General features: G+C 41.1%; 1 protein-coding gene across 3 annotated transcripts in view; it reads left to right on the top strand.

The window, feature by feature from the left end:
- Window positions 1–24743, top strand: part of LOC148356819 (plexin-B2-like) — a 95984-nt gene that overhangs the window by 68309 nt on the left and 2932 nt on the right. For all 3 annotated transcript variants that reach the window (XM_088346862.1, XM_088346864.1, XM_088346865.1), the window contains 24 exons: window positions 1006–1154; window positions 1263–1395; window positions 2432–2568; window positions 2651–2833; window positions 2907–3018; window positions 4319–4525; window positions 4969–5052; window positions 5136–5213; window positions 5294–5430; window positions 5505–5605; window positions 5677–5909; window positions 7002–7183; window positions 7840–7906; window positions 9540–9686; window positions 9966–10043; window positions 10116–10194; window positions 10265–10365; window positions 11524–11605; window positions 11675–11826; window positions 20490–20650; window positions 20725–20872; window positions 22114–22178; window positions 22256–22331; window positions 24284–24358. In XM_088346862.1, the coding sequence (XP_088202988.1) occupies window positions 1006–1154; window positions 1263–1395; window positions 2432–2568; window positions 2651–2833; window positions 2907–3018; window positions 4319–4525; window positions 4969–5052; window positions 5136–5213; window positions 5294–5430; window positions 5505–5605; window positions 5677–5909; window positions 7002–7183; window positions 7840–7906; window positions 9540–9686; window positions 9966–10043; window positions 10116–10194; window positions 10265–10365; window positions 11524–11605; window positions 11675–11826; window positions 20490–20650; window positions 20725–20872; window positions 22114–22178; window positions 22256–22331; window positions 24284–24358 (2967 nt within the window). The remainder of the gene's footprint in view (window positions 1–1005; window positions 1155–1262; window positions 1396–2431; window positions 2569–2650; window positions 2834–2906; window positions 3019–4318; window positions 4526–4968; window positions 5053–5135; window positions 5214–5293; window positions 5431–5504; window positions 5606–5676; window positions 5910–7001; window positions 7184–7839; window positions 7907–9539; window positions 9687–9965; window positions 10044–10115; window positions 10195–10264; window positions 10366–11523; window positions 11606–11674; window positions 11827–20489; window positions 20651–20724; window positions 20873–22113; window positions 22179–22255; window positions 22332–24283; window positions 24359–24743) is intronic.

Here is a 24743-nt window from a genome sequence, read left to right on the forward strand (position 1 = left end):
TTTATTTATTTCACAAAAAGAATCTGTTGTCCAACCCTCATTGTTTTTCTTTGTCTTTCTGCCTCTATGTCTCTCTCTTAACCATCCTGTTGTCTTGAGGTCCAAATGACCCGCCACTGAGTTATGAATCCCCTAAAGGTCACCTAAATTTATTTTTTTCACTTCAAATCTCATGACTTTTCCTAAATTGTCCCTAACAGTACAAAAATGTCAATGTTTTTATATACATATTCATGTAAGCTGTGCAAATAAAAGTGACAAAGATGGTCTCCAGGTCAAAATGACCCGTGAGGTAAAGACACGTTGAAATCCAGGTCACAGAGTTCTTTATACACCACAGAATGCTGTAATGTCTTAGTTGTTTTAAATCAATCAGTAGCCAAAGTAAATTAGACAAATCAGGTGGTCTTCGTTCTAATAGCTGTGCCTTTGTGCCTTTCAGTCTCGGATCAATTAGTAGTATATGAAAAGACTTAAAAAAAACTTTTTATTGGAAAAAAAAAACATATTTAAAAAATATTCTCTATGTTTTGGATCTTGCTGACCTTTTTCCTCCTCGTCCTTAAGGTGCCGTGTTAGATTCTTAACGACGTACTGCTGCTGTGGTTTTTGGCCCTTTCTGCAACCCATCGAAATGACATGCGGCCTTAAAATGTTCCAGTCCCTTAAAAAAAAAAAATCTGTCAATGATAAAATATTGTTGGTTGTGCATACACAGAATCATAAAATATGTAAATAATTATATAGTCTTGTTTAGCTTAGATTTTGTTACCAAAGGCGGGCTTTAATTTGTTACGATCAACCGCCTCTCGTCCTCCTGAGTCTTCACAAGTAAAATATGAAATTTCATATCTTCTTCTGGATCAGTCATGCAACTCCCATTGACTAGTTGAGCTCCAGCTGAGTCGGGCTTTAATACCTGCGAGCCTGGGTCGGGCTGGATTTTTTTAGGCCCGATCTTGCCTCAAGGCTAAAACAAACAGCGGACTTTTATTTTTTTGTCAGATCGTCCCTCGCTTTGGGCCGCTGAACGGCAGCATTGCAGTGACCATCAAAGGATCCAACATGGGCATCAAAAAGGAGGACATCAAGCGAATCAGTGTGGCTGGTGTCGTGTGCCAACATTTGCAAGACAAGTACTCCGTTTCCACCAGGTACTGCACGTGGGCAAGACAATTGACACAAAAAGTCTACGCAACCTTTTAAGAAGAATTCTCCTTATAAATCTTTGTTGTTTTTTTTTTAAAAAAAATTCTGCTCAGCGTGGTGTGTGAGATCGGACCAGCAAAGGGTACATCACCGTCTGACATCCAGGAATCCAGTAACAGCGGTGTGGTGGAGGTGGTGGTTGAAGTTGGGCGCATAGGAAGGTCTGAGGTGGTCTTCACGTATCGGGTGAGTGTAAGGAAGTCATAACATTGTTGGAGTAAAACGCAAAATGTCCAGCCCACACATTCAATTTGGGCTTTTTGCAGCTAATTAATGCAAAGTGCCGCTGACAAAATGACGTTTGAGCTCTTCATGGGGCTGAATGAGAATAAGGACCTGCGTCCGTTGCTTTTCCCTAATAAATTAGCAACACTGGATCAAAATAGTGAATTAGGGCCCAACTAATTTTCTTTTCTATGGGACAATACCAATTAGTGCCAAATATATGTATGTAATATATATATACACTGACAGATAGGTTTGTATGTTGTCTGCATAAAATGGAAAGGTTGTGCCTGGCAATAATTGACCCAAGTGGTAGCATATACAACAAGAAGAGTATAGAGCCAAGAATAGATCCTGGTGTAACACCACAGGAGGGAGGGGCAGAGGAAGAGGACAGGTCACCAAGTATGACGGAGAAGGTTTTACCGGATAAATATGATTTAAACCACTCTAATACAGCATCATTGATGCAGACATAATTTCTATCTATCTATCTACCCTGGTCATATCCCTCGAGAGGGGTGACCGGCAGCGAGACAAACACATACACTAAAACAAAGAAAAGGAAAAAAGTAGCAAAAAACACAAAACAAGTTGACCATGGCCAACCAAAATAGCCAAACACACACCCAAGTTGGTCATGCTTTCTTCCCTCGAGATGGAACGGGGACACAAGAAACCGGCCATGTCACTCGGGTCAGGGTGATACACAACACACTCTTTTGTTCAACAGCAGGGCCCGACAGCTTTCACTGGTTTACCCCTGCTGCATCATACAGGTGCCCCGACCATCCCTTAGAACGCATCCAAGAATCCCACTATCCTTTCACAACACCTCTCCACTCATTCCTATGACCAACAAAAGCTCTAGCTTCCACTACATTCAGACCTCTTTCCTCTGTAGCAAGACATAATCACATATAATAAAATAATAATAAGTTTGAAAAAAAAAAAAAACATGACGTGAGCTAAAATTTAGACATCCATTTGTGTCCAGGACCCTAAACCAGAAACGGTGCACCCTGGAAAAGGTCCAGCAGCAGGCGGGACCGTCATCACTATCAGCGGTAAAGACTTGGACACGGCCAGCAAGGATGATGTCACCGTCTTAGTGGGCGGAGTTCCATGTCGAGTGTGAGCTGTTGATCACAGAAGTTCAGTCCAAAAAAATCCTAAACATCAATGCAAATAAACCGCCGTTTCTGTTCTCGCTCAGCCTTTCCTTTGGTGAGAAGATCACATGTAAGACGGGAAAATATCGTGGAGCCAAGGTTCCCTCTGACATGCTGGCAGTGAAGGTCAACTATGGGCGCAACACCAGCAAGGAGGTGGCTGCGGCATTTCAGTATGCCGAGAACCCCAAAATCATCGACTATTTCCCAAAGTCCAGCTTTGTGTGGTGAGCACACCAGACGGCTTTTTTGACTTAAGATACTAAAAGCTTTCTGCTGACTTTGGTCGCTTCTGTTCAGCGGCGGTCGCCGAATCGTTGTGACAGGAAGTGGCTTCGATTTAATCCAGAGAGCCAGCCTAAAGGTACTGCCCACTGCTGACGACTTCTCCCAGGACAACGCCACTGTTGAGGTAGGCTGCCTTTCCACCTGCCGTTTATCCTAAAAGGCTTCCTTGTCCAATCTTACACGGTTCTGTCTGTCATTTCCCCACCGGTCCAACCATTGTCTCTATTTTAGTTATCTGTCCGTCTGTCCATCTACCGTATTTTCCGCACTATAAGGCGCACCTAAAAGCCTTTATTTTTGTCAAAAGCTGACCATGCGCCTTATATATGGATCAATATTAAGTCGCAAAGTCTTGCAACTAAAGCAAGCAGCCGCCGACTAGATTTTCCCCCGAAGGCGAAGTCGTCCGCGGTGTATGCTGGGATTTATATACCGGCGTTTCATTTCCTACCCAATGTGTCAATCATCATTTGAATCAGTCACTATTGGCTAAAGTTATTCGGAGGTAAAGGGAGCGGATCCTTTTTATCATTTACAGGCTTGCATAGGCTAAAGGGGCGAAACAAAGCCTGCAATTGGCCGAAAAAGATGAATGTGAATCACACGTTGGTTGGGTTGCACTACGGCATAGAGAAAACATTTTTTAATATTCTGTATTTGCAAATATTTTACTCTCCTGGATTTACTACACCCACGGATATAAGAGGACCATGGTTACGTATCATTATTGAACGTGATGGCTGCAAGAGAACTTAGGTGAGCTATGCGGCTTTATACTTTCCCGGTATCTTGTTTTAGAACGATCTTGATGTTTCTGTGATGAGTCTATTTTTAAACTAAATGCGCCTTATGTATGGAAAATATAGGACCAAAAACTATTTTTTGGGGGTGCGCCCTATAACCCGGTGCGCCTTAGTGCGGAAAATACGGTATTTATCCCTTTATCCTTTTTCTCCATCTCTGTCCATATTGCATCGGGCATTCTGATAGGTTTAACAGTCTATTTCTTTACCAATTATATCAAAAATGGAGGAAAAAAAGTTTATCAACAAAATACTATACAAGCATTTTTACGTGTGCATACATATTAAACCGAAAGGTTATTGATCTACGGGTGAAAAAGTGGAGAGACTGTTTAACCAGAATGCACTATGAAAATCGGTGTTGTAGCACAGTGAGTGGAAATAGTGTGATGATGATAAGGTCTAATGCCTTTTCAAATGCCCTTTGTACCTTTGGTTGTCTAGTGGAAATGTGTCAGGGCTCTCACCACCATTACTCAGGTTCGATTCCCATTACATACAATGTTTTTCGATTTGGGGGTGCGCTTTATAGTAAACTGCGCCTCAGTGTTTTAGAATATCTACTTGTCTCTACGTCTGTGGTTCATCTTTTAACCGTATAAACTGACGTTTTGTTTCCAGTTTGCGGAGGAATCGCTGACTAAAAACGACACCGTATTGGAGTTCCTGTCGCCGGCTGTGGTCTGGAGCGACAGCCGCTCGCTGCGCACTGTCCTGCAGTTGGACAACGCCGAGGACGACCTTAAGGCTTTCACGTACCACCCGGACCCCATTTTCAATGAGCTCTCAAAGACAGTCATCACCGAGACAAGCGTCATCATAGTCACCGTAAGCGTCACCGCCCCATAGGCTCTCGCTGGTTGGCAATGTCTGAAGTTCTCGTAACTTGGATTTTCTCTTGGATATTGGGCAAAATTTGCTTGTATGTAGAGGTATCACTGTATTTATTTTTGACATGTTATTAGTGTAGTTACATTTGTTTGTGACTTAAATAGATAATGAATTCAGAGTTACTTAACACAAAGAAGTAATTACATTTATGTTACATACCAATTATATTTTTAACCACGCTTTTTGAGGACAGCCATTGCGATGATGTGGCCCTAGGTGAAAATTTGTTTGCTACCTTTTCCCTGGGCATACTGGCCCTCTCCATGAGAATCACTACACTATATAAGCCTTCCTTTCTAATGATTAGCCAATGAGATTTTGCTACCTGGATTTGCATTACATATGAAGAGAAAAACAACTTGCCGTCTTTCCCGGTGTAGGGTCGAGGCTTCGCTAAGGCCATGACCGCTGTTGAGGCACAGGCATCCGTTGGGGGTGCCCCTTGCAACGTCAGCATACTGCAGGTAGGAAAGCTCACGGGCACCACCTCAGAAAAGTTGTATGAAATGTGAAATCATTATTTATGCCCCCTTTTGGATGTGTCCAGGATGACAAGTTGATCCTGGACGCCCCACTGACAAAGCCCACGCAGGGGGACACCGCCAATGACCCTCTGGATCTTCTTGTAAATGTCCTCACTAGAACACAAACATTCATTTGTGTCTTTTGAGTGAGTTTTTGGACCTACTGTGTCTTTGTGTTCAGGTAAAGTTCGGTCACCGCCGGTGGATGGTGGGTTCTGTGTACTATGCATGGAAGGATGACATCCCTCTTGCCATCATCATCCCTGCTGTGGTGGTGCCCATGCTGCTCTTCATCGCCGTGTCTGTGTACTGCTACAGGTAAAAGGAGCTGGCCCCGCCACTTTTTCGCAAAGCCCTGTCTACACGACATTCTGTTTTCCTCCCGGTCGCAGGAGGAAGAGCCGGCAGGCGGAGCGAGAGTATGAGAAGGTCAAGCATCAACTGGAGAATCTGGAAGAGAGCGTGCGGGATCGATGCAAGAAGGAGTTTACAGGTTAACTCAATGTCTCACAAGAAATGTCTCCCGTCTTTGGTCTCACGGTTACCAGTGTTGTTCTACTTCAGACCTGATGATGGAGATGGAGGACCACACAAGCGAGCCGAGTGAAGCACGCATCCCATTCCTGGACTACAAGACGTACACTGATCGCAACCTCTTCCTGCCCTCCAAGGACGGTGCCAGTGTTGTCAAAGGGCTGGCGGGACGTGTCCACGTTCCTGACTCGCGTAGGGCCATTGTGGCGACGGCCCTCAACCAGTTCTCCAACCTGCTCAACAGCAAGCCCTTCCTTATCAATGTCAGTACCGCACAGCTTCACTTCATGTACAAGGCTTCTAAATGATGGATCTCTCAAACACGCTAGTGTTCGCTTTTCTGGATCATCTGAGTCATTGTCCAGTCTCTGGTGTTCCCTTTGATTTATAAGGCATAATGAGGAGAAAATGCAATCTGGTCTGATACCATGGCAACCACCGATGACAACAACAGAAAAAGGCAGCTTCTTACCTCCGTGTTAAACCATTTATTTGTATAGCCTCAAATCACAGAGTCTCAAAGAAGGTCTGCAATCTGGCCATATTCTCAACAGTGTGGTTCATATAGGGAAAGAGCCCTAGCACTGTTGTCTATAAATTACACCATATTTTAAGCGAAGAGGCCCTCATTTGTCTTTTCCTTTGGTGTAGTAGTAAATATGTGCTTATCTTTGTAATCACTATCTTACTCAGTGGTAGTAGCCATCTTTAATTGTCACATGATGTGAAAACACATCCCTTAGACAATTTGGAGTAGAGCTGGTGTGCAAGGGGCAGTCAATGTCGTCTATCGCCAAAATCTCCACACTAATGGTTTTTCGATTGCGCGCGGGGCTTTACCAAGGTTTTTATCCCAAATCTCAAACCCTTATTCCTGAAACTTGGTGTTCAAACTGAAGGGTGTTCAAAACCACCTTTTCCCCCCCTATTGCCAGGACAGTTATCAATACAGCTACAAATACTTTTTGCACATTTGATATACCAAATTTCTAGTTCTAGTTCTCAATCCTAAAAAGTGTGATCTAAGTATTACTATTGTGATTGCTTGTACTGAGAAACAGAGGCGAGGATCAGCCTGAAGTCTGATATCTGTACTTCCATTTTTAAAACTACGGATAAGGAATATGATTTTTTTCCTCTGATCTTACAGATGGTGAAATCTAGTTTTTAATTGTAAAACAGCCACTAAATGTCCACTTTAACTGTTATGGGCCACCCTGGTGTGTATTTAGATTTTGTAAGTTATCAGCACTGACCTATTCTAATGTTAAAGTTTTGTTTTGTTTTTTAAAACTGTGGCCCTTCTTTAATACTACTTGGACGGACTTTTTTTTAACCAAATCCTACTTTTTTAGTTCATCCACACGCTGGAGAGCCGGCCCGACTTCAATGCGCGTGCCCGAGGCGATTTTGCCTCCCTCCTGACAGTAGCGCTCCACGGCAAACTGGTCTACTTCACCGACATCACCAGGACGCTCCTCCTGGAACTCATGGACGAGCACGTGCATAACAAGAACCCCAAGCTTATGCTTCGGAGGTACAGTGCCATGAAAAAGTATTTTTTCCCTTTCTGATTTCTGAGTTGCAGTTTGCATGTTTATCACTCACAAAGGTATCAAATCATTAAGCTAATTTTAAAATCACACTTAGCCAACCCAGAAAAATCCAAAATGCAGTTTTGAAATTGAAATTGATTGCCTTTATTAGGCCAGGATAAAATACAATTAAAACCTATCTGGCCCTGTGTAAAAAAGTAATTGCGCCACGAATTTAATAGCAATTTGGGTTACCTTTGGCAGCTATAACAGACATCAAACATTTACGATTATTGGTAATGAGTCGCCATGCTGTGGAGGAATTCTGGATTCCTTGTGAAATTGTTTCAAATCTGCCATAATGGAGCGTTTTCTAACATGAAGGTCATACCACAGCATCTCAATTGGATTCAAATCCAGACTTTGACTTGGCTACTCCAAATTCTTATTTTTATTTTTTTGAGCCATTTAGAGGTGGACTTGCTTATGTGTCTTGGATTGTTGTCCTGCTGGATGATCAAAGAGGGCTTGGGTTTTTTACATGGGGTCAGCTCTGTTTTGATTTTTTTTGTGCCCTTTTAAATGGAATGTACATTTCAAAACTGAATTTTGTTTTCCTCTTTTTTTTCTACAAAATGCTGCTTTTGTACCCCCGTAGGTCTGAGACAGTAGTCGAGAGGATGCTGTGCAACTGGATGTCCATCTGCCTCTACCAGTTCCTCAGGGTAAAGCCTCAACTCACATGCACAATTATTTTGTGCTAGCATTTCAGCTTGTTTGCTAGCTCACCAAAGTGAGCACATCTCTCATCAAGTCATATCTATCTTGAAGATAGAGGACTATCCGGCATGATCCCATTACCTACTCTTTCCCCTACCCACTTTGTCTTGATTACCTTTTTCCTCCCTAATCCACTTTTTTGGTAAGCGCAAGGGAACGATTCCCCTTTTAAGATTGTACTTCCTGCTTGCAACATCACCACTTCTTGCTGCGCATGTTGTTACATCTATGACAAATTTTCATTCCTTCTTTTATTTCTTTTTTATTTTACTTCAAGAGAAACTGTGGAACTGGTTACAACCAAATACAGTTTAAAGAAAAAAGTATTCCGCCGTACTGCACATTCATTCTTCTTCGTCTTTATCGCAACCTCCTCTCCTGCGCCTGTGCTATACCCTGTGCTGCAGCTCCCTCTGTAGGAATTTACATTCTGTGATTAATAATAACATACATGCATATATCCGGTTCATTACCTTTTCACAATTGTTTCCAGCTGGTCGGTTAGGTCAAGGGGGTATTACTACGATGAAGCTATGGCACTTGGTGAAAAAGTGGCTTGTCAGCACCTTACTAATTCTATGCTTTGCAGAGGATTCTGACTTTGTCATCCTCATAGAGCAGTATTTTTCAACCTTCTTTTAGCCAAGACTTACGTATGTTCAATAAAAAGTCTCAAAAATCACAAGTTACAAAAAATGTTTAAAAATTCATTCCTGGTACCAGTTTAATGTTTTTGTTATTTTCAACATTAATTTATGTCGCCAAAATTGATTGTACAAGAGGGTATATAGGTAATTCGATTTTGCTAATAACTAAGCTGTAATTTCGAATGTTACTATATTTTAACCTGTTTTCCAAGTTTAACTTATATTTTTCCTTGTGTTTCCATAAAAATAAAGAAAAATGAGGAAAAATGTTCTGCAGTCTGTGATTATTTTCTGCTACGTTCTACGGTTTCTGTTCTTTGTAAAATATTCAAATAATTCAAATCACCCAAAAAACAACTTCATCAAACAAAATCCATGTACTGCCTCATGAGCATATAATTAAGTATATACAATAAAATTCACCTGCTGCCACATAAGGGCGGCATTGGCTCAGGAGGTAGAGTGCTCGTCTTGGGATCAAGAGGTTGCAGGTTCCTCCGTGTTATATGTCGAAGCGTCATTGGGCAAGACACTGAATTCCTAATGCCCCCAATAGCAGGTAGTTGCCTTGCATGGCTGACGCTGCTATCGGTTAGTTAGTGTGTAAAAGGGAAAAGTGTGAAGCAGATTGTAGAGTGGTTTGGGAGGTCTTCATTGACATGAAAAGTACTATAAAAATGCAGAATATTTACTTATTGATGTGGATGAATGTCACTCGGCTGACGACTTAATTAAAAAAAGATATTATTGGGCAATTTCATGCAACACCCTAGTGTGCCCTGGCACACTGATTGAAAATCACTGTCGCGGAGAACGTGTTTTGCTGTAGTAAGTGGTAAAATCGAGGGGAAATGGGAGTAATCAGATTGAGCCTTTATGTCTACCAACTGAAGTCGCCCTTCACAGTACGTGTTCTGCCCCTTTGTTACAGGACACTGCCGGCGAGCCTCTGTACAAGCTGTTTAAGGCGCTAAAGCATCAGGTGGAGAAAGGACCAGTTGACGCCAAAGTAAAGAAGGCTAAATACACACTCAACGACACCGGGCTGCTCGGAGACGACGTGGAGTATTCCGTGCTGGTCAGTCAAGAAAACACAAGCATAGGCTAGTTTGTCACTTCTGATTGATATATTTAGAAAGTTATGTATCAATTTAAAGGGAAGAAATTAAACAGAGTGCTGAAAGAGTGCTAGCTCCATGCTAACATAGAATGTAAAATCCTATAGGCATGAAGCTTACTGGATATCTGAAATTATTCTTCCATTCTATTCGATCCAACTATTGTTTGTTGTGTGTTTACTAAAATGTGTGAGAAGCACACAAATTGTATATGAAGTCTCTTGTTTTCTTGAATCCAGACCCTGCAGGTGTTTGTGCACGGGGAAGGCCCAGATGTTACTCCTGTTAAAGTGCTCAACTGTGACACCATCACTCAGGTAATTCCTTTTTCATATTTCGCATAAATACATTGGAGGCAATGACCCATTTTGAATCTTGGACCTGCACAGGTGAAGGAGAAAATAATTGATCAAGTGTATCGGAATCTTCCATACTCGCAGAGACCAAAAGTTGAGAGCGTGGCTCTTGGTAACGGCACACATTGACGTTTCTCTTTTGCCTGACGTTTGGCTTTCTTTAACATGTCTTCTCTGTCCAGAGTGGCGTCCCGGCTCCACCGGTCAGATTCTGTCTGACCTTGACCTGACATCACAAAAGGAAGGTCGCTGGAAGAGGCTCAACACTTTGGCCCACTACAATGTAAGAGGAGTAGCGATAATGTCATCAACAGTGATGGGGGCATTACTGAAAATCAGTAGTTACAGTTATTGAAAAAGTAATTCATACACCCCAGAATTCCGACACCAAAAAGAAGTGTGTTACTTTAAAAATAACTATGGTGTTACACATTACCATAAATACCCGCAAAACCTGCTTTAAAATAGCCACATAGTAAACAAAATAGGAGAAAACATGTACACCAACCAGTAGAAGAAGTGAACCATTCCTAGTTCTTGGCTTGTGCAATCTTGAGAGCTTACAAACGCATAGCAGAGAAATTCCATATCTGTTTTGTGTCTGGGCTTCAAACCACTCAAAGATCTTTTCAATTTCTGGATACTGTCCATCTTAATATCCCCTCTTTGCACATTTGTATCTTTTTTTTTTTGACTTTCTGACCTTGTCTTAATCTGCATCAAACTTTTTTTGCTGCTTTCAGGTTGCTTGTTTCCTCAGCCGCCTTTATAACTTTTAGCCTGTACTCAGCAGTATAGGACGTTATCTTTTTTTTCTCCAGACATGGTGTCTTTTTATTGGTTAAATTATTTTTGCAATACAAGATCCCAGCACCCTTTTACTTTAAATTCTGTGCTCACGTATGCCCCATTTGTTTCCCGATTGTTTGTTGTTCCCGTATAAGCCCCACCCACTTCCGCACGCGCTGCCTACCATTTACTACAAATGACACACAACCAAATATGTGCATTTAAGATAACCCACTGTTTACAGTATTTTATTTTTCAGTTCTAAATCCGCCTTGGATGCAAGCGGTAGGAAAATATCTCCACGAGGAGAAATTCAGCGTGCTCACACCCTGAGCTTGAGACGGCACTGCCATAACTGTATACCGTATATTGTTGGTAAATATAAACATGACCATCCCACAAAATACCCCGTTGGTGGATTGGGGCTTGTATGTGACAACGTGAGTTTTGCAGGAGTATTAAGGAGTCAGGGTGCACTTCAATTTATGATCTGCATAAAATACATTTTATGGCAAAGATAACTTTAACCCACCATGTTGTTAATGACATGTTGAAGTATTTATTACAGAGAAAATTAATTGCGTTTTAGGAACACTTTCCTTTCTAACTGGTCATCAATAAGCTCATGATGGCATTATGTGCGGTCTTGCAGGTTCGGGACAACGCCACGCTGGTTCTGTCCAAAGTTTTGCACTCCCAGTCCTTCCACCAACACCCAGACAGCTACGAAGAGCGTAAATGTTCTTACACACACACACATATGTACACGACCAGATGGTAGCAGATGATTTTTCGGTCACCAGGAAATGCCTTGCTGGAAGATGACAACACGTTCCACTTGGTGCGAGCCACCGACGAGCTGGACGAGGTCAAGTCCAAGCGAGGCAGCATGAAGGACAAGTCCATGACCAAAGCCATCACAGAGATATACCTAACACGCCTACTCTCTGTCAAGGTACGCGTACCAAAAATCTATACTCAGACAGGGTCTTTTTTGACCCTGTTTTTCTGAATGATACTTTTACAAGTAAAATAGCATATTTTCCGCACCATAAGGCGCACCGGATTATAAAAGGAGGATTTGCAAAGAGGGTTTGAAAGTTGGCTAGGGCTGCCATCAAAGTTCTGCACTTCTCTTTTGTTTGCCTTTAGCCACAAACAATTAACATGTTAACCACAATATGGCACTCCAATGCCATTCTATGTTTCTCAAAGACAGAGCAGTTAGCATATACAGTATCATTAAACAAGAATTCAAACAAGAGTACCGTAAATTCCGGACTATAGAGCGCACCTGAATATAAGCCGCACCCACCACATTTTGAGAGGATAACCGCTTCTGTACTTACACAAGCTGCACCTGTATATAAGCCGCACGCGCCCACAATAAAACATGTAACACAATCACAAAATTAGTCCATACCCTTCTTTGAGTCCCGCGATTTTAATTTGGTTTGAACAATTTTATTGACACTAGTAACATCATCTAAACAATGTGAGGTTTGAACAATTTTTCTCGACAATCTTAACAGCAATTAAGCGTGTTCACAATTTCGTTATATGGCGTTTTAACAATTTTTTTAACAGCAATTAAACACACAATTTCATTTTTTGGTTTGAACAAATTTATTGACACTAAAAACAGAAAACAATCATGACAATCTCAACAGCAATTAAGCACATTCACAATATTATATTCCAATATTACGCTTTTAACAGCAAACACAAAGTGAGGTTTGAACAAACCTTCTCGAAAATCAAACATATTCACAATTTCATTATATAACATCTTTGTTAGTGTCAATAGATCCGTCCAGGCCAAAGTCGATTGTCCTCGGTCTGAACAAATCCACTGACACCAACAGCAGCAAAACACAGCCATCAAGCATATTCACATTTTTTTTATATTTGACAATATGACGTGACGATATGACGTTTTAACATTTTTTCCTGACATTTTCAACATCAATGAAACAATTTCAGAGTTATTTTCTTTTAACAGTAGTTAACCAGCGTGTAAAAGGCAATACTATTGTGCAAGGGCATAGCTCTGCCATCCCACCCTCCCAAGCAGCATTCTTCCAGTCCTCTGTGTGGGTCCTTTCCATTCTGCGTGGGTCCTCTCCCTTCTGGGTTCCACAACCCAGGCCGTTGCTGCCGGGACTCCCACAGTGTAGCTCCGGCTCCCCCCTCCGGGTGGGTACAGACGAGTCTTCTTTATGGCTGCGTCCTAGGCCCGCCGCTCGCAGATTGTATGGTATCTGCAGCCATTTGGAGCACAGCCACGGGGGGGATCTGCCTGCACCTCCATACCAGCAGGTTTCTGGAGGTCCAGATGGCGTCCTTGATGGCGGCGAGAGTGAGCCAGTCCCTGGCAAAGTCGTTCCGATGCCTCCTCGACCGACTCACCCCGTAAAGCACGTACTGTGCATCAGGGACCTCTCCTGCTGGCAAGTCCGGGAACTTTCCTAGTTGTTCGGCCATTGTCCACAAGACCTTGGCAGCGCTGCACTCACAAAAAAGGTGCCTCACCGACTCCTGGGCGCCACAGCCAGGTCGAGGGCACGTCGAAGTCGCTGACATTCCTCTGTGGTGCATTACAGCTCTGACTGGGAGAACTTCATGAGCCACCATCCATGACAAGTCTCGTAGTCTGTTTGGGAGGGCAGGATGATTGACGTTGCTCCAAACCGTTGTGGATTCGCCAAACGCAAGCCCCCGCACAGGGCTTACTGTAGCTCGCTCTTGCACAATAGCAATAAGGGCCCTGTGGTTTTGTAAAGTGTGACATTCTTGTGTTTCCAAATCAAACTTCTTCAAAAAATCCCGGATAAAGAGATGTGTTGGTGGCAAGTTAAACGAAACTGGAATCAAACGATTGTCTGGTACAAGCTTTAGCTTCCGCAAATATGAGCCCATCCAAAAACGGGTCATTGCTTGACTTTTCGGGTTGTTGGGTGGGCCCACAGCGTTTTGGAAGTGGAGAGAGACATATTTGCTTCCCAGGAAAAGCTGGAGGTCAGGCACTCCTTTCCCCCCTTTTTCCTTTTTCTTTTTCATTGTATCTCTTTTTATCCTTTCCCACTTTGAGCCCCAGACAAAGCGAAAGATGGCTCGGTCCATTTGTAACAGCACGTTTCTTTTAGGCATAAAAATTAAACTGATTGACAAAAGCATTGGGAGGATGATCGCTTTGATGATTAGGACCTTCCCCTCTATTGTCAGTTTTCTTAGTGACCAAAAAACAAGTTTTTGCTTAACTTTCCTTGTCACGTCATCCCAGTTGGTCTCGCCTCCTCCATCCACATTGAATTTTATCCCTAGGATTTTCTGGTCTGTCTTTAACACCGTCAGCGGGAGTCCTGCCTTTTCTGTCTCTTTCCACATTCCATAAAACTTCACTTGTGATTTTTCTCTATTTAGCCTTGACCCAGACGCCCTCCCAAACAGGTCAGTCAAGTCAAGGGCTCTTTCAACAGATGCGCGGTCAGTACACAAAATATTAAAATCATCCATGTACAAAACACACTTGGTAATTTGTCCCCCACTTCCTGGGATATTGATGCCTTCGACAAATCTATCTTTTCTTAACATTTGTGCCAAAGGTTCAATGCAAAGAACATAGAGAAGGGGAGACATAGGGCAACCTTGACGTACACCGCAGTTGATCTCGATTGCTTCCGATAAATTCCCGTTAATCATGAATTTGCTGTAGATGTCTCGGTATAGCAGTCCTACCCAATTGATGTATTTTTGGGGAAAACCACATTTTTGCAATACCCTGAAGAGGTATTGGTGCGAGACTCGATCAAAGGCTTTTTCAAAGTCTAGGTTTAGGACCGCTAGTCGCATGTTTCTGTCTCTTGCATAACAAATGGTGTCACGGATCAGCATGAGACTGTCGCTGATCTTCCTTCCCACAATGGCACAGGTTTGGTCTGGATCAACCAAGTCTCCCAAGACAACAGACATTCGTGTTGCTAGAAGCTTGCTGAAAATTTTACAGTCCACGTTTAAAAGCGTTATGGGTCGCCAGTTTTTTAAGTCAATTTTGTCTCCTTTTTTGTGCAATAGAGTAACTATCCCGATTCTGAAACTGTCTGGCATATGGTCTCGACTGGAAAATTCGTTAAAAACAGTTAACAGATCTGGTGCTAAAATATCCCAAAAAGTCCGGTAAAATTCGAGGTTGAGTCCGTCCTCCCCGGGTGATTTGCCTTTTTTCATAGTCTTTATGCAATCATTCAGTTGGTCTTGGGTAAAGTCTGATGTTAAAAAGGGGTCTTGACGCACTGATCTTGAAATATGATCTAATACATGCCCCATTTCATTCTCATATGTTTCTTTCTTTTCAAATAATTTTTTGTAGTAGTCTTCGACCAATCTGGTTATTTCACTACATTCCTTTGTTATTTGCCCGTTTTCGTTTTGAAGTTTAAAAATCCCCTCATTTTTGCCCATAATTTTTTTTAAAAAGTAGCGTGTACATTTTTCCCCTTCTTCTATTTCTCTTTCTCTGCTTCTTATTATGATGCCTTTGCTCTTTATTTCCGCCAAAGCGTTTAGTTCTTGTTTGATCTCTTTGATTTCATCATTAAAGTCCATCCCCTTTTCTGTTAGGATGAAATAGCGTTGGAGTCTTCTTTGTAGTCCCGACATGCGTTTCATCTCTTTGAGTTTCTTGTTTTTCCCTGCATTTTTAAAAAAGGTCTGTGTTCGTTTCTTTGTCATTTCCCACCATTGTGCTCGTGAATCATACGAGTCTTGAAGGGTCTGCCAGTCTTTGTACAGCTCCCTGTATTGTGCGGCTAGAGCCTCATCCTCCAGCAGGGAGCAGTTTAACTTCCACAAACCCTTCCCAACAGTCATACCTGAAGGAAATGAGAAAGAGCAGGACAGTAGCAAGTGATCCGAAAAAAAAACTGGAATTAATCTTGCATCACTCTGTGCTAAACCCCTCGTAAAGATGTAGTCTATTCGAGAGGCTCTGGCATTGTCACTACTGAACCAGGTGAAGCCCTCCTCTCCTGGATGTATGGATTTGAAACAGTCCACCAGTTTAAATGTCCGGCACATGTCTTGTAATAAAGTTGATGTTTTATCTACTTTAAACTCCTCATCATTCCTCTTTCTATCCTTCCTACTTAGGATGCAATTAAAATCTCCTCCCACGATTAGTGGTTGATGGCCTAGCATATGCGACTGGATGTCCTCTAAAAGTTCGTACCTGAGTTGTCTGTCGGCATGGCCGTATATGTTAATGAGGTTAAAATCATTCCCTATATAAGAAAGTCTTGCTAAGATTGCGCGTCCGTCTCTTATCACAGTACTCCCCTTTATGATGAGTTGAGGGTTGTTTATTAAAATGGCTACCCCATCGTTACGGTTTTCATTCGAGCCACTCCATAATGACGGATATGGCCAAATCTCTTCCCACTGTTTATAATTTTTTAGAAAGGGGATGCAGCATTCCTGTAGTAAAAACACATCCGTTCTGATAGTTTTTAAGAACGATAAAACACTGTGAGCCTTAACCTTTGATCTCACACTTCTCACATTGATAGTAGAGAATGTAATGTTCATAATTGTTGTTAAAGTATTTAAACTAGTTAGACAAAACCGGGGGATCTGAGTCCATTCTTTGGTGATCATCGAGATCATCGAGAGTGTCACCTGTGTCAGACACATCACTTAAGAGTAGTACCTCATTTTGAGACTCACCGGGGAAAACTCTGGGACCCTCTGACTCTCTGTCTGTGGTTCCAGGTCTTCCCCTTTTTTCTGGGTTAGGGGGTGAGCCAGAGGACCTATCAAAGGGTCTCTTACTTCCTTGCCCACTAAGGGTCAGATTTTTTCCCTCCCCGACTTCCTCCGTCTCAACTTCATACAGTTCCCTTGTGGGCTTATTCACCGGCAATCGGCTTTCTTCTAAATCTCTTATCTTTGTTTCTGTTTTTTTCACCACTCCCAATTTTGTCTTACTTTTACTCCTCTTTCCAGTGCCCGTATGGGTTTTTGGAGAGTCATTCGCCTTTTCGATTTGTTTGACTTCTCCAAATCCCGCCAATGGCGTAGCAAACAAATTTGCTAATTTGAACTCTCTTCCAGGCCCTTCCTGATTAATATGTGTTTTCGGAGTGGCAGTTGCTTTTTCTATTCGTTTGTCATGTCCAAATTCAGGTATTTTATGAGAAATCGAATCAGAATTTCCAGGTTCTTCCTGTTTCAATTTTGATTCTCTGGTCTCTGCTCCAGGGGTTTTGGTAGGTACATCTGTTTTTTCAATTTGTTTGTCTTGTCCAATTTCTTTGTGCATTTCTTGATCAATTTCATTGGGTATTTCCATAACTTTATTCATTTCCTGTTCATCTTCATTGGGTATTTCTATAACTTCATTAATTTCTTGTTCATTTTCATTTTGTATTTCCATGACTTTATTAATTTCATTGTCTTTGTTATCTTTATTCACTTCATTGTCTTTGTGACATTTATTCATTTCATTATCTATGTTGTCTGACATCATTTCATTGTCTTTGTTGTCTTTGTTAACTGCCTTCCTAGCTTTCAATTTGTTAGCAAACGAATTCGGGCAGTTTCTAAAGAGGTGATTCGTTTCTCCACAGAGATTGCATTTTCTGCTATTGCTACATTCCTCAAAGGAATGTCCAATTGTTCTGCACTTTCCACAAAAAATTCGATCACATACCTCAGCCAGATGCCCATGCTCACCACATTTGCGACAGAGTTTCGGTTGCCCTTGATAGTGGATAAAGCCACGGTTTTCCCCCAGGAATATAGTCGACGGAATTTGTTTCATTCCCTGAAAGCCCTGAGGATCTTGCCGTAGTTGGACTGGTACCCTCCAGGCACCATTCCAATAGCCTTTCTCACACCTCACCTTCATAGCCTGGCCTTTTACTGAGCAGTATCTACTCAACCAATAACAGACGTCATCAGCACTGATCATCTCACTAAACATTCTAACGACGACAATCTTGTTAGTATTATCAGTCAGCTTCTCCACTGTAAATCCTGAAAACTGGGACCTCACTCCCTCAAAGCGATTCCAAAACTCTTGATAAAGAGCTGCCGTTTCAAAACTCACATCAAAGCCTTTGCCAGAAGTCATTTTTATGACAGCATGTACCTCCTCCTTTTTAAACTTCAGAATCTTTTCAACAAACTTGTTAATAAAATCCTGCCTTGACATTCCCTCCGAAATTGCCACAACATCTTTGAGCAAGAATCTCACGCAGTTACGTCTCCGCCCGCCGGTATAATGCCCGGCCATGGCAGGACTCGGCTGCTTTACTTCTAACTATGTTAAAATGGTTAGAATTGTAAAATTAATAATTAACAATACTCTTAAAACCGACGCCAATGACAGTATAAACGCATAGAACGAGCAGTGCTAACCTGATGCGTCCACCATCAACCGCGACTTAATTCCGCTATCATAAAATACACAGTTCAAATACCACAGTCGGCAAAATGGACAGAAAATGATACCGGTACTTAAGATTTGATGCAGACCCGCAGAGTCCGGGTCCCGTTAAAAGTAATCCAAGGACAAAAAGTGTATATTTCCAAAGGTAAGGGTGGGAAAAATATATATCCACTATTGTCTGCCGTGTCCACAAACACTCACCTTTACCGGTCCCCACTTCCCATCATCCCCCGCATCTGTTATGCCCCTTCTTTTTAATTGGTCAGTGCGAGACTTATCAGAATAAGTGTCCAAAATAAATACAAATAAATACATTACAAAAAAATACAGTTGCAAATACATATTATACATGGTTACACATATTTACAAAGAAAGACGGTACACCGAGAGAGTTTTCAAAGCTTTAATAATAATATTATAACTTTCATCCCAAACCGTGCCTGTGAAGGGTAGCAAAACGATACTAACAACACGCTCGCAATACAGTTAACGGGTCTGTTAAAAAAACATTCTGTACATGTAGAAATCACGGTAAACTGTTCCCATCTTCTTCCCTATAACTGACGTCATCAAAGTTGTCCTCATTTAGTGTGGGAAAGCGACTTTGTGCTATAGACGTCGCCCCACGCTCCCTTATTCAAAAACACGCTAGCAACACGCTCGCAAGATAAAGTTTGCGTGCAGTAGCTCTGTTTCCTTCTTTATCGGATTGCTTGATTGCGTTTAGCTTGTAAGCTGCGTCATGTGCCTTGAACCCGAGGCTGTTAGAAAAATTACATAAATTGGCCGCATCACTGAATAAGCCGCAGGGTTGAACGTTTGGGGAAAAAAGTAGCTGCTTATAGTCCGGAATTTACGGTATGTAATTTTGTACATATACAAGCAAAAATCTACATTTAAGTAATTGCGATATAATACACTACAATATACTTACGGACAACTACGAGCAACAAAAGAGAATTTGGAATGAGAGTTAGACGAGTTTGAGGCACTTGCGTTTCTCTCGAAAATATATGCTATCTTTATGCTAACATATTTCAAAAATGTTGTGTTGAGTTTCTTTACATAAACATAGTAATTGGATGCTATTGTTTGGATTCTTAATGATTCTGGATGGGAAATTTGTTTACAAAACCTGGCCCAGGGATGTTGAATTTTCACAATCTACAAAACTTTGTCAGAGCAATGCCACTTTCGAATGTTATTTTTGTGTTATTTACTGTATCAAGCAATCAATCATGCTAGTGTTGTTTCTTATTGAGGTGTAAGCATTTGCATACAATTACCTGACAGGAAATATTGCTACCTCATTGGCCCAGCGTTGTAATACAGACGCTGCCCTACTTGCAGACGAGATAAGATCCGGACAATCGTTCGTAAGTTAAATTTGTTCGGAAGTTGCTTCAGTGCTATTATTTTGTATGTTTAAGGTTTATATAAGTAGGTTAAAGGCTTGTATGAGTAACCTGTATTGATTTGTACTAAAAAATAGAAATTTCATAAAATAATATGCTCTATAAAGATAAATGAAGTTGAGTATAACTTACTCTTGGAAGATGCGCTTCAAGAGGTCCTCCTCTGTGGTAAAAAGTATCCGAAAAAAAGCGTTCCCACCATTTTTTCAACCGAATCAAGCTTTTTTATTCCACTTTCATCTCAAAAGAAACTGCTTTTTTTCTTTAAACTTTGCACCTAATATATTGAATGGATGCACGATATATTAAACAATAAAAATGTCAAAGTTCTTAGCGCACTGGAGATTCAGTACGGTATGTATACACATGAAGTAGGAAGAGGAAGCGGATTTCTTCCTCAGAGCGGATGCTGGGTGACCTCTCACAGCGCCACCACACGCCGGTAGCGGCACTACAGTAATGTCCTGTACTCGGAAAAAGGTGCACAATATGAAATCTAACTTACAGCAATGTCCGGATAGTTTTCGACATCCCTAAATAAAAGTTTGCATCTATCGTTTTACGTAAGTCGAATGGTCGTAAGTAGGGGAGCGTCTGTATTACAACATTCTCATAAAAAAAAAAAAAAATCGTTTTTCATTTTCATGTGTAAAAGCCTCCTACAACACCGTCTCCAAATATTTTATTTCCTTCAAGGTTTTTCTTTATCTGGGTCTTCCTAATTTCATTTAGCATTGACATGGGGTCGGTTTTCAGGGCACGCTGCAGCAGTTCGTGGACGACTTTTTCCGCAGCGTCCTGTGCACCAGCGCGACCGTCCCGCCGGCCATCAAGTACTTCTTTGACTTCTTGGACGAGCAAGCGCTACGGCACGACAACGTCGATGAGGAAACTCTGCACATTTGGAAAACCAACAGGTGCTAGAATGCTTTTGCAAGTGTTTAGGGGCCGGGGGGGGTTACACCCAAGCTGATGGTTTTATTGTGTTCAGCTTGCCGCTGCGTTTTTGGGTGAACATCCTGCGCAACCCCCACTTCATCTTTGACGTGCACGTGAACGAAGTGGTGGACGCATCGCTGCACGTCATTGCGCAGACTTTCATGGACGCCTGCACCAAGAGTGAACACAAGCTCAGCCGGGTACGTGTTTGGTATTCGAGTAAAAATGCCGGAATGAAAACAATCCTTGCCATGAATCCGTTTGGAATAGCTTTCTTGTCTGTGAATGAGTTGAATATCATAAATTCCGGACTAGAAGCCAATTTTGTCTCACAACGATTCAAACACTGCGGTTTGGAAGTTTAAACTTTGGTAGACATTCAAAATAAGGCAAGAGGACATGAATGGATTTCAAATTTGGTAGGAGGGCTGGGAGAGTTCTCCGTTAAGAAAATTCCTTTCCTTCCTCAAGCCCTCCTCTAAGCCCCCTCATTTTATTAAATCTTAAAGGTTACAAAAAACAGGGAATTGAAGGAACCGCAACATGCTTGGCCGGTAGCGATAATGATGCTATAGTCAAAACACAAACAGTGAGTCCAATTAAGGAACTGGCATCCAATTAAATCTCCTTTGCACTTGTCTAGTACAGACGCTGCCCTACTTACGAACGAGATACATTCCAGACGATCGTCCGTAAGTTGAATGTGTTCGTAAGTTGCTTCAGTGTTATATTTAGTATGGAATGTATGTTTAAGTTGTATATAAGTATGTTTAAGGCTTGTAAAAGTAACCTAAAATACAAATTTCATAAAATAATATACTCCATAAATATAAAGTTAAGTTTAACTTACTTTTTGGAGATGAGCTTCAAGAATTAGGCGACTTCCTACTCCGTGGTAGAAAGTGGCTGAAAAAAAACGATCCAACCATTTTCTCCACCGCATCGAGCTTTCTTATTCCACTTTCATTTCACACTTTACACCAACAATATTGAATGGATGCACAAGATATTAAACAAGGAAAATGTCAAATTTCTTAGCGCGCTGGAGATACAGTATAGAATGTTTACACACGAGTTAGGAAGAGGAAGCGGATTTCTTCTTCAGGGTGGATGCTTGGTGACCTCTTACAGCGCCACACGCCGGTAGCGGTGGGAAGAAGCACTACAGTACTGTCCTGAACTTGTAAGAGGGTGCACAGTACACAATGTAACTTACAACAATGTCTGAATAATATTTGTCATCCCGAAAAAAAAATTTGTATCTACCGTTTTAGGTAACTCGAATGTTTGTAAGTAGGGGAGCGTCTGTGGTAACAAACTTATCATATACGATGTGGCTCATTCTTTTTTTGGGGGGGCGGCACCAAGGAAGGAGGAGAGCAAATTTTGGTTTTCCTTACCCAACCACTCTCCTAGCAACGTTCCTTGTTTGTCTTTTCAGGAGTCGCCAAGCAATAAGCTTCTTTATGCCAAGGAGATCTCCACGTACAAAAAGATGGTGGACGAGTGAGTCTTACTAAACACATGATGACGTGAAACACACAAATAGTGTTACGTGACACACAACTTTGTGTCTTGAACAGTTACTACAAAGGGATCAAACAGATGGTCCCCGTCAGCGACCAGGACATGAACACGTATCTGGCCGAAGTATCCAGGGTAAGTGTGAATATACAATCTCGTTCAAAAGTTTGGGATTGCTTTAAAATGTCCTAAATTCTCAAGGAAAAGCACTGTTTTTTTCAATGAAGATATCATTGAACTAATCAGAACTACATCCGATACATTGTTAACGTGTTTAATGACTATTTTAGCCGTAAATGTCTGTTTTTATATGCAGTATTTACCATATTTTCTGCACCATAAGCATGGTTTGTACGGGTGCTTGAAATCCTCGAAAATGCTCACATTTTAATCGTGTGTTTTTAAGGATTGAAGTGTGCTTGAGCTTTAGGTAAATAACTTGTAAATACTTGAAATTGTTGCCATGTTTCTCAGCAAGTCTGCTTAAAAATGATGCAGACATTACTCTCTTGTAGATTAGTTTTGCCATAGTATTTTTTTCCTCCTCTGCTGGCATTCATTTGTATGGCATTGTCCTGCAAAGCGTCATAACCCTTACATATCACGCTCAGGAGGACAGGTGCATGCTACACTTCAACAGAGCACTATGAAATGTGTATTTGTGTAAGGATTACGTAATAATTAAGGACAATTATTATGGCCCATGCAAAAAAATAAGTTAGCGTTTCCAAGTGGTAAATTGTAATAGGAAAAGCTTCCTGCAACTGAAAATATAAGCTACATATTACTGCCATTTTACCCAACACATGTTTGGGAGAGATTTTTCTTAAAACAAATATTTACGATTTACTCATGATCTAAAAATCATATGTCCTGATAAATGCTTACGCAAGATTTAAAATGTAAATTGCAAATATATTTTTCTCAGATTCCTTCTTTTAATGTTACTGGAGAAATTGGAAAATTGGCTTTGAAAATCCTTCAAAAGTGCTTGAATTAGGCCATGAAAAAGGTGTACGAACACTGTATAAGGCGTACCACGAATTTCCAGTAATTCAAAAGTGCGCCATATAAAATGTGGTAAACATTATTTTTGCATGTTATATTGCGGGATTCTTGCTAAAATGAAAACAAAATTTTACTAGGTAGCTGGATTACCACATAATTGTATTGCAAGATTCTTGCTAAAAAATGAAAAAATAAACTAATTTGAAAAAATAATTAAAAATGTACCAGTACATAAAATCTGAAATTACTAATTACACCAAATTGCCACTAAATACAGTTAGCATTTATGAATGACTCAATTAATGTTAGTGGTGGTACCAGATTTCAGTAGTCTGGATTCAATGCGCCATGTCGCCAGGTGCGCCTTATCTATGAAAAAATATCTCACAAAATACTGTATTAGGTGGTGCATATTATAACTCTATGTGCCTTATGGTCTAGAACCAGTACCTAGGTGTATAGAGGCCTAGGAACCAGCACTCCGTTTTTTGCTAATTGCATTAGAAGGCTAATGGATGATTAGTGCAATGATGTTAACACAGCAGAAATCAGTTTAGCTGGTTAGAGAATCTGCAAAACTGACCGTCGTTTGAGCCGAGTCCAGTATCAGGAGTATCACATTTGTGGGAGTGATTCAACCTCAGAATGTCCAGAAAAAAAATCATTTTCATGTAAAAATCAACAGTCTGTTCTTGTTCTAATAAATGAGGCTATTCCATGTGAGAAATTTGCCAAGAAAGTGAAGATCTCCTTCAACAGTGTGTACTACTCCCTCAAAAGAACAGCAGAAACAGGATTTAAACAGAGTAGAAAGAGAGGTGAGAGGCCTCGCTGCACAACCAAGGAAGAGGACAAGTACCCTAGAGTCTCTACTTTGAGAAACAAACGCCTTACAGGTCTTCAACTAGCAGCTTTGTTTAATAGTGCCCGAAAAAACCACCAGTGTCAACATCTACAGAGATGCTGGCCTTTAAGGGAGAATGGCAAAAAAATAGCATAATCTTAGACTGGTTAACCCCTTTTGAGTATCTGTGTGCATTATATTGCTGATGTGTGCTTGTGTGTGTGTGTGTGTGCAGCAACACACAGACGAGCTGAATACTCAACTGGCCTTGCATCAACTGTACCAGTACGCTAGCAAATACTATGACGTGGTGAGTATTTATTTCTCTTTTCTTCCGCCACTTCCGTTCTTCATTTGTTTTTAAAGGGACAGTGTGTATTATCTAGAGCAGGTTTGGGAAAACATTTTGATTGCTGAGCCGCTTTGAGTTAAAATATATGGCGGGAGGGAAATGATTAATTAGATTTTAGGTTTTTTGTATTGACCAAAAATCATGTCCCTTTTTAAAGCCCTAAATCTGATGATATGCATTTAAAAACTCGTATTTTTGTCTTTATTAAATTTGATAGAAATCTTAAAATATACCAAAAATTACATGATATAAAATAGCGAATAAATAAAAATGAAGCAAGCTATTTGAATGTAAAGAACTCGGGGGACGAGAGTGGCTCCAAATCAAAGCATTATTTAAACCA

Source organism: Urocampus carinirostris, chromosome 11 (genome assembly GCF_059441175.1).
Source record: "Urocampus carinirostris isolate Australia breed hairy pipefish chromosome 11, RoL_Ucar_1.0, whole genome shotgun sequence".
NCBI classification, from domain to species: Eukaryota; Metazoa; Chordata; class Actinopteri; order Syngnathiformes; family Syngnathidae; genus Urocampus; species Urocampus carinirostris.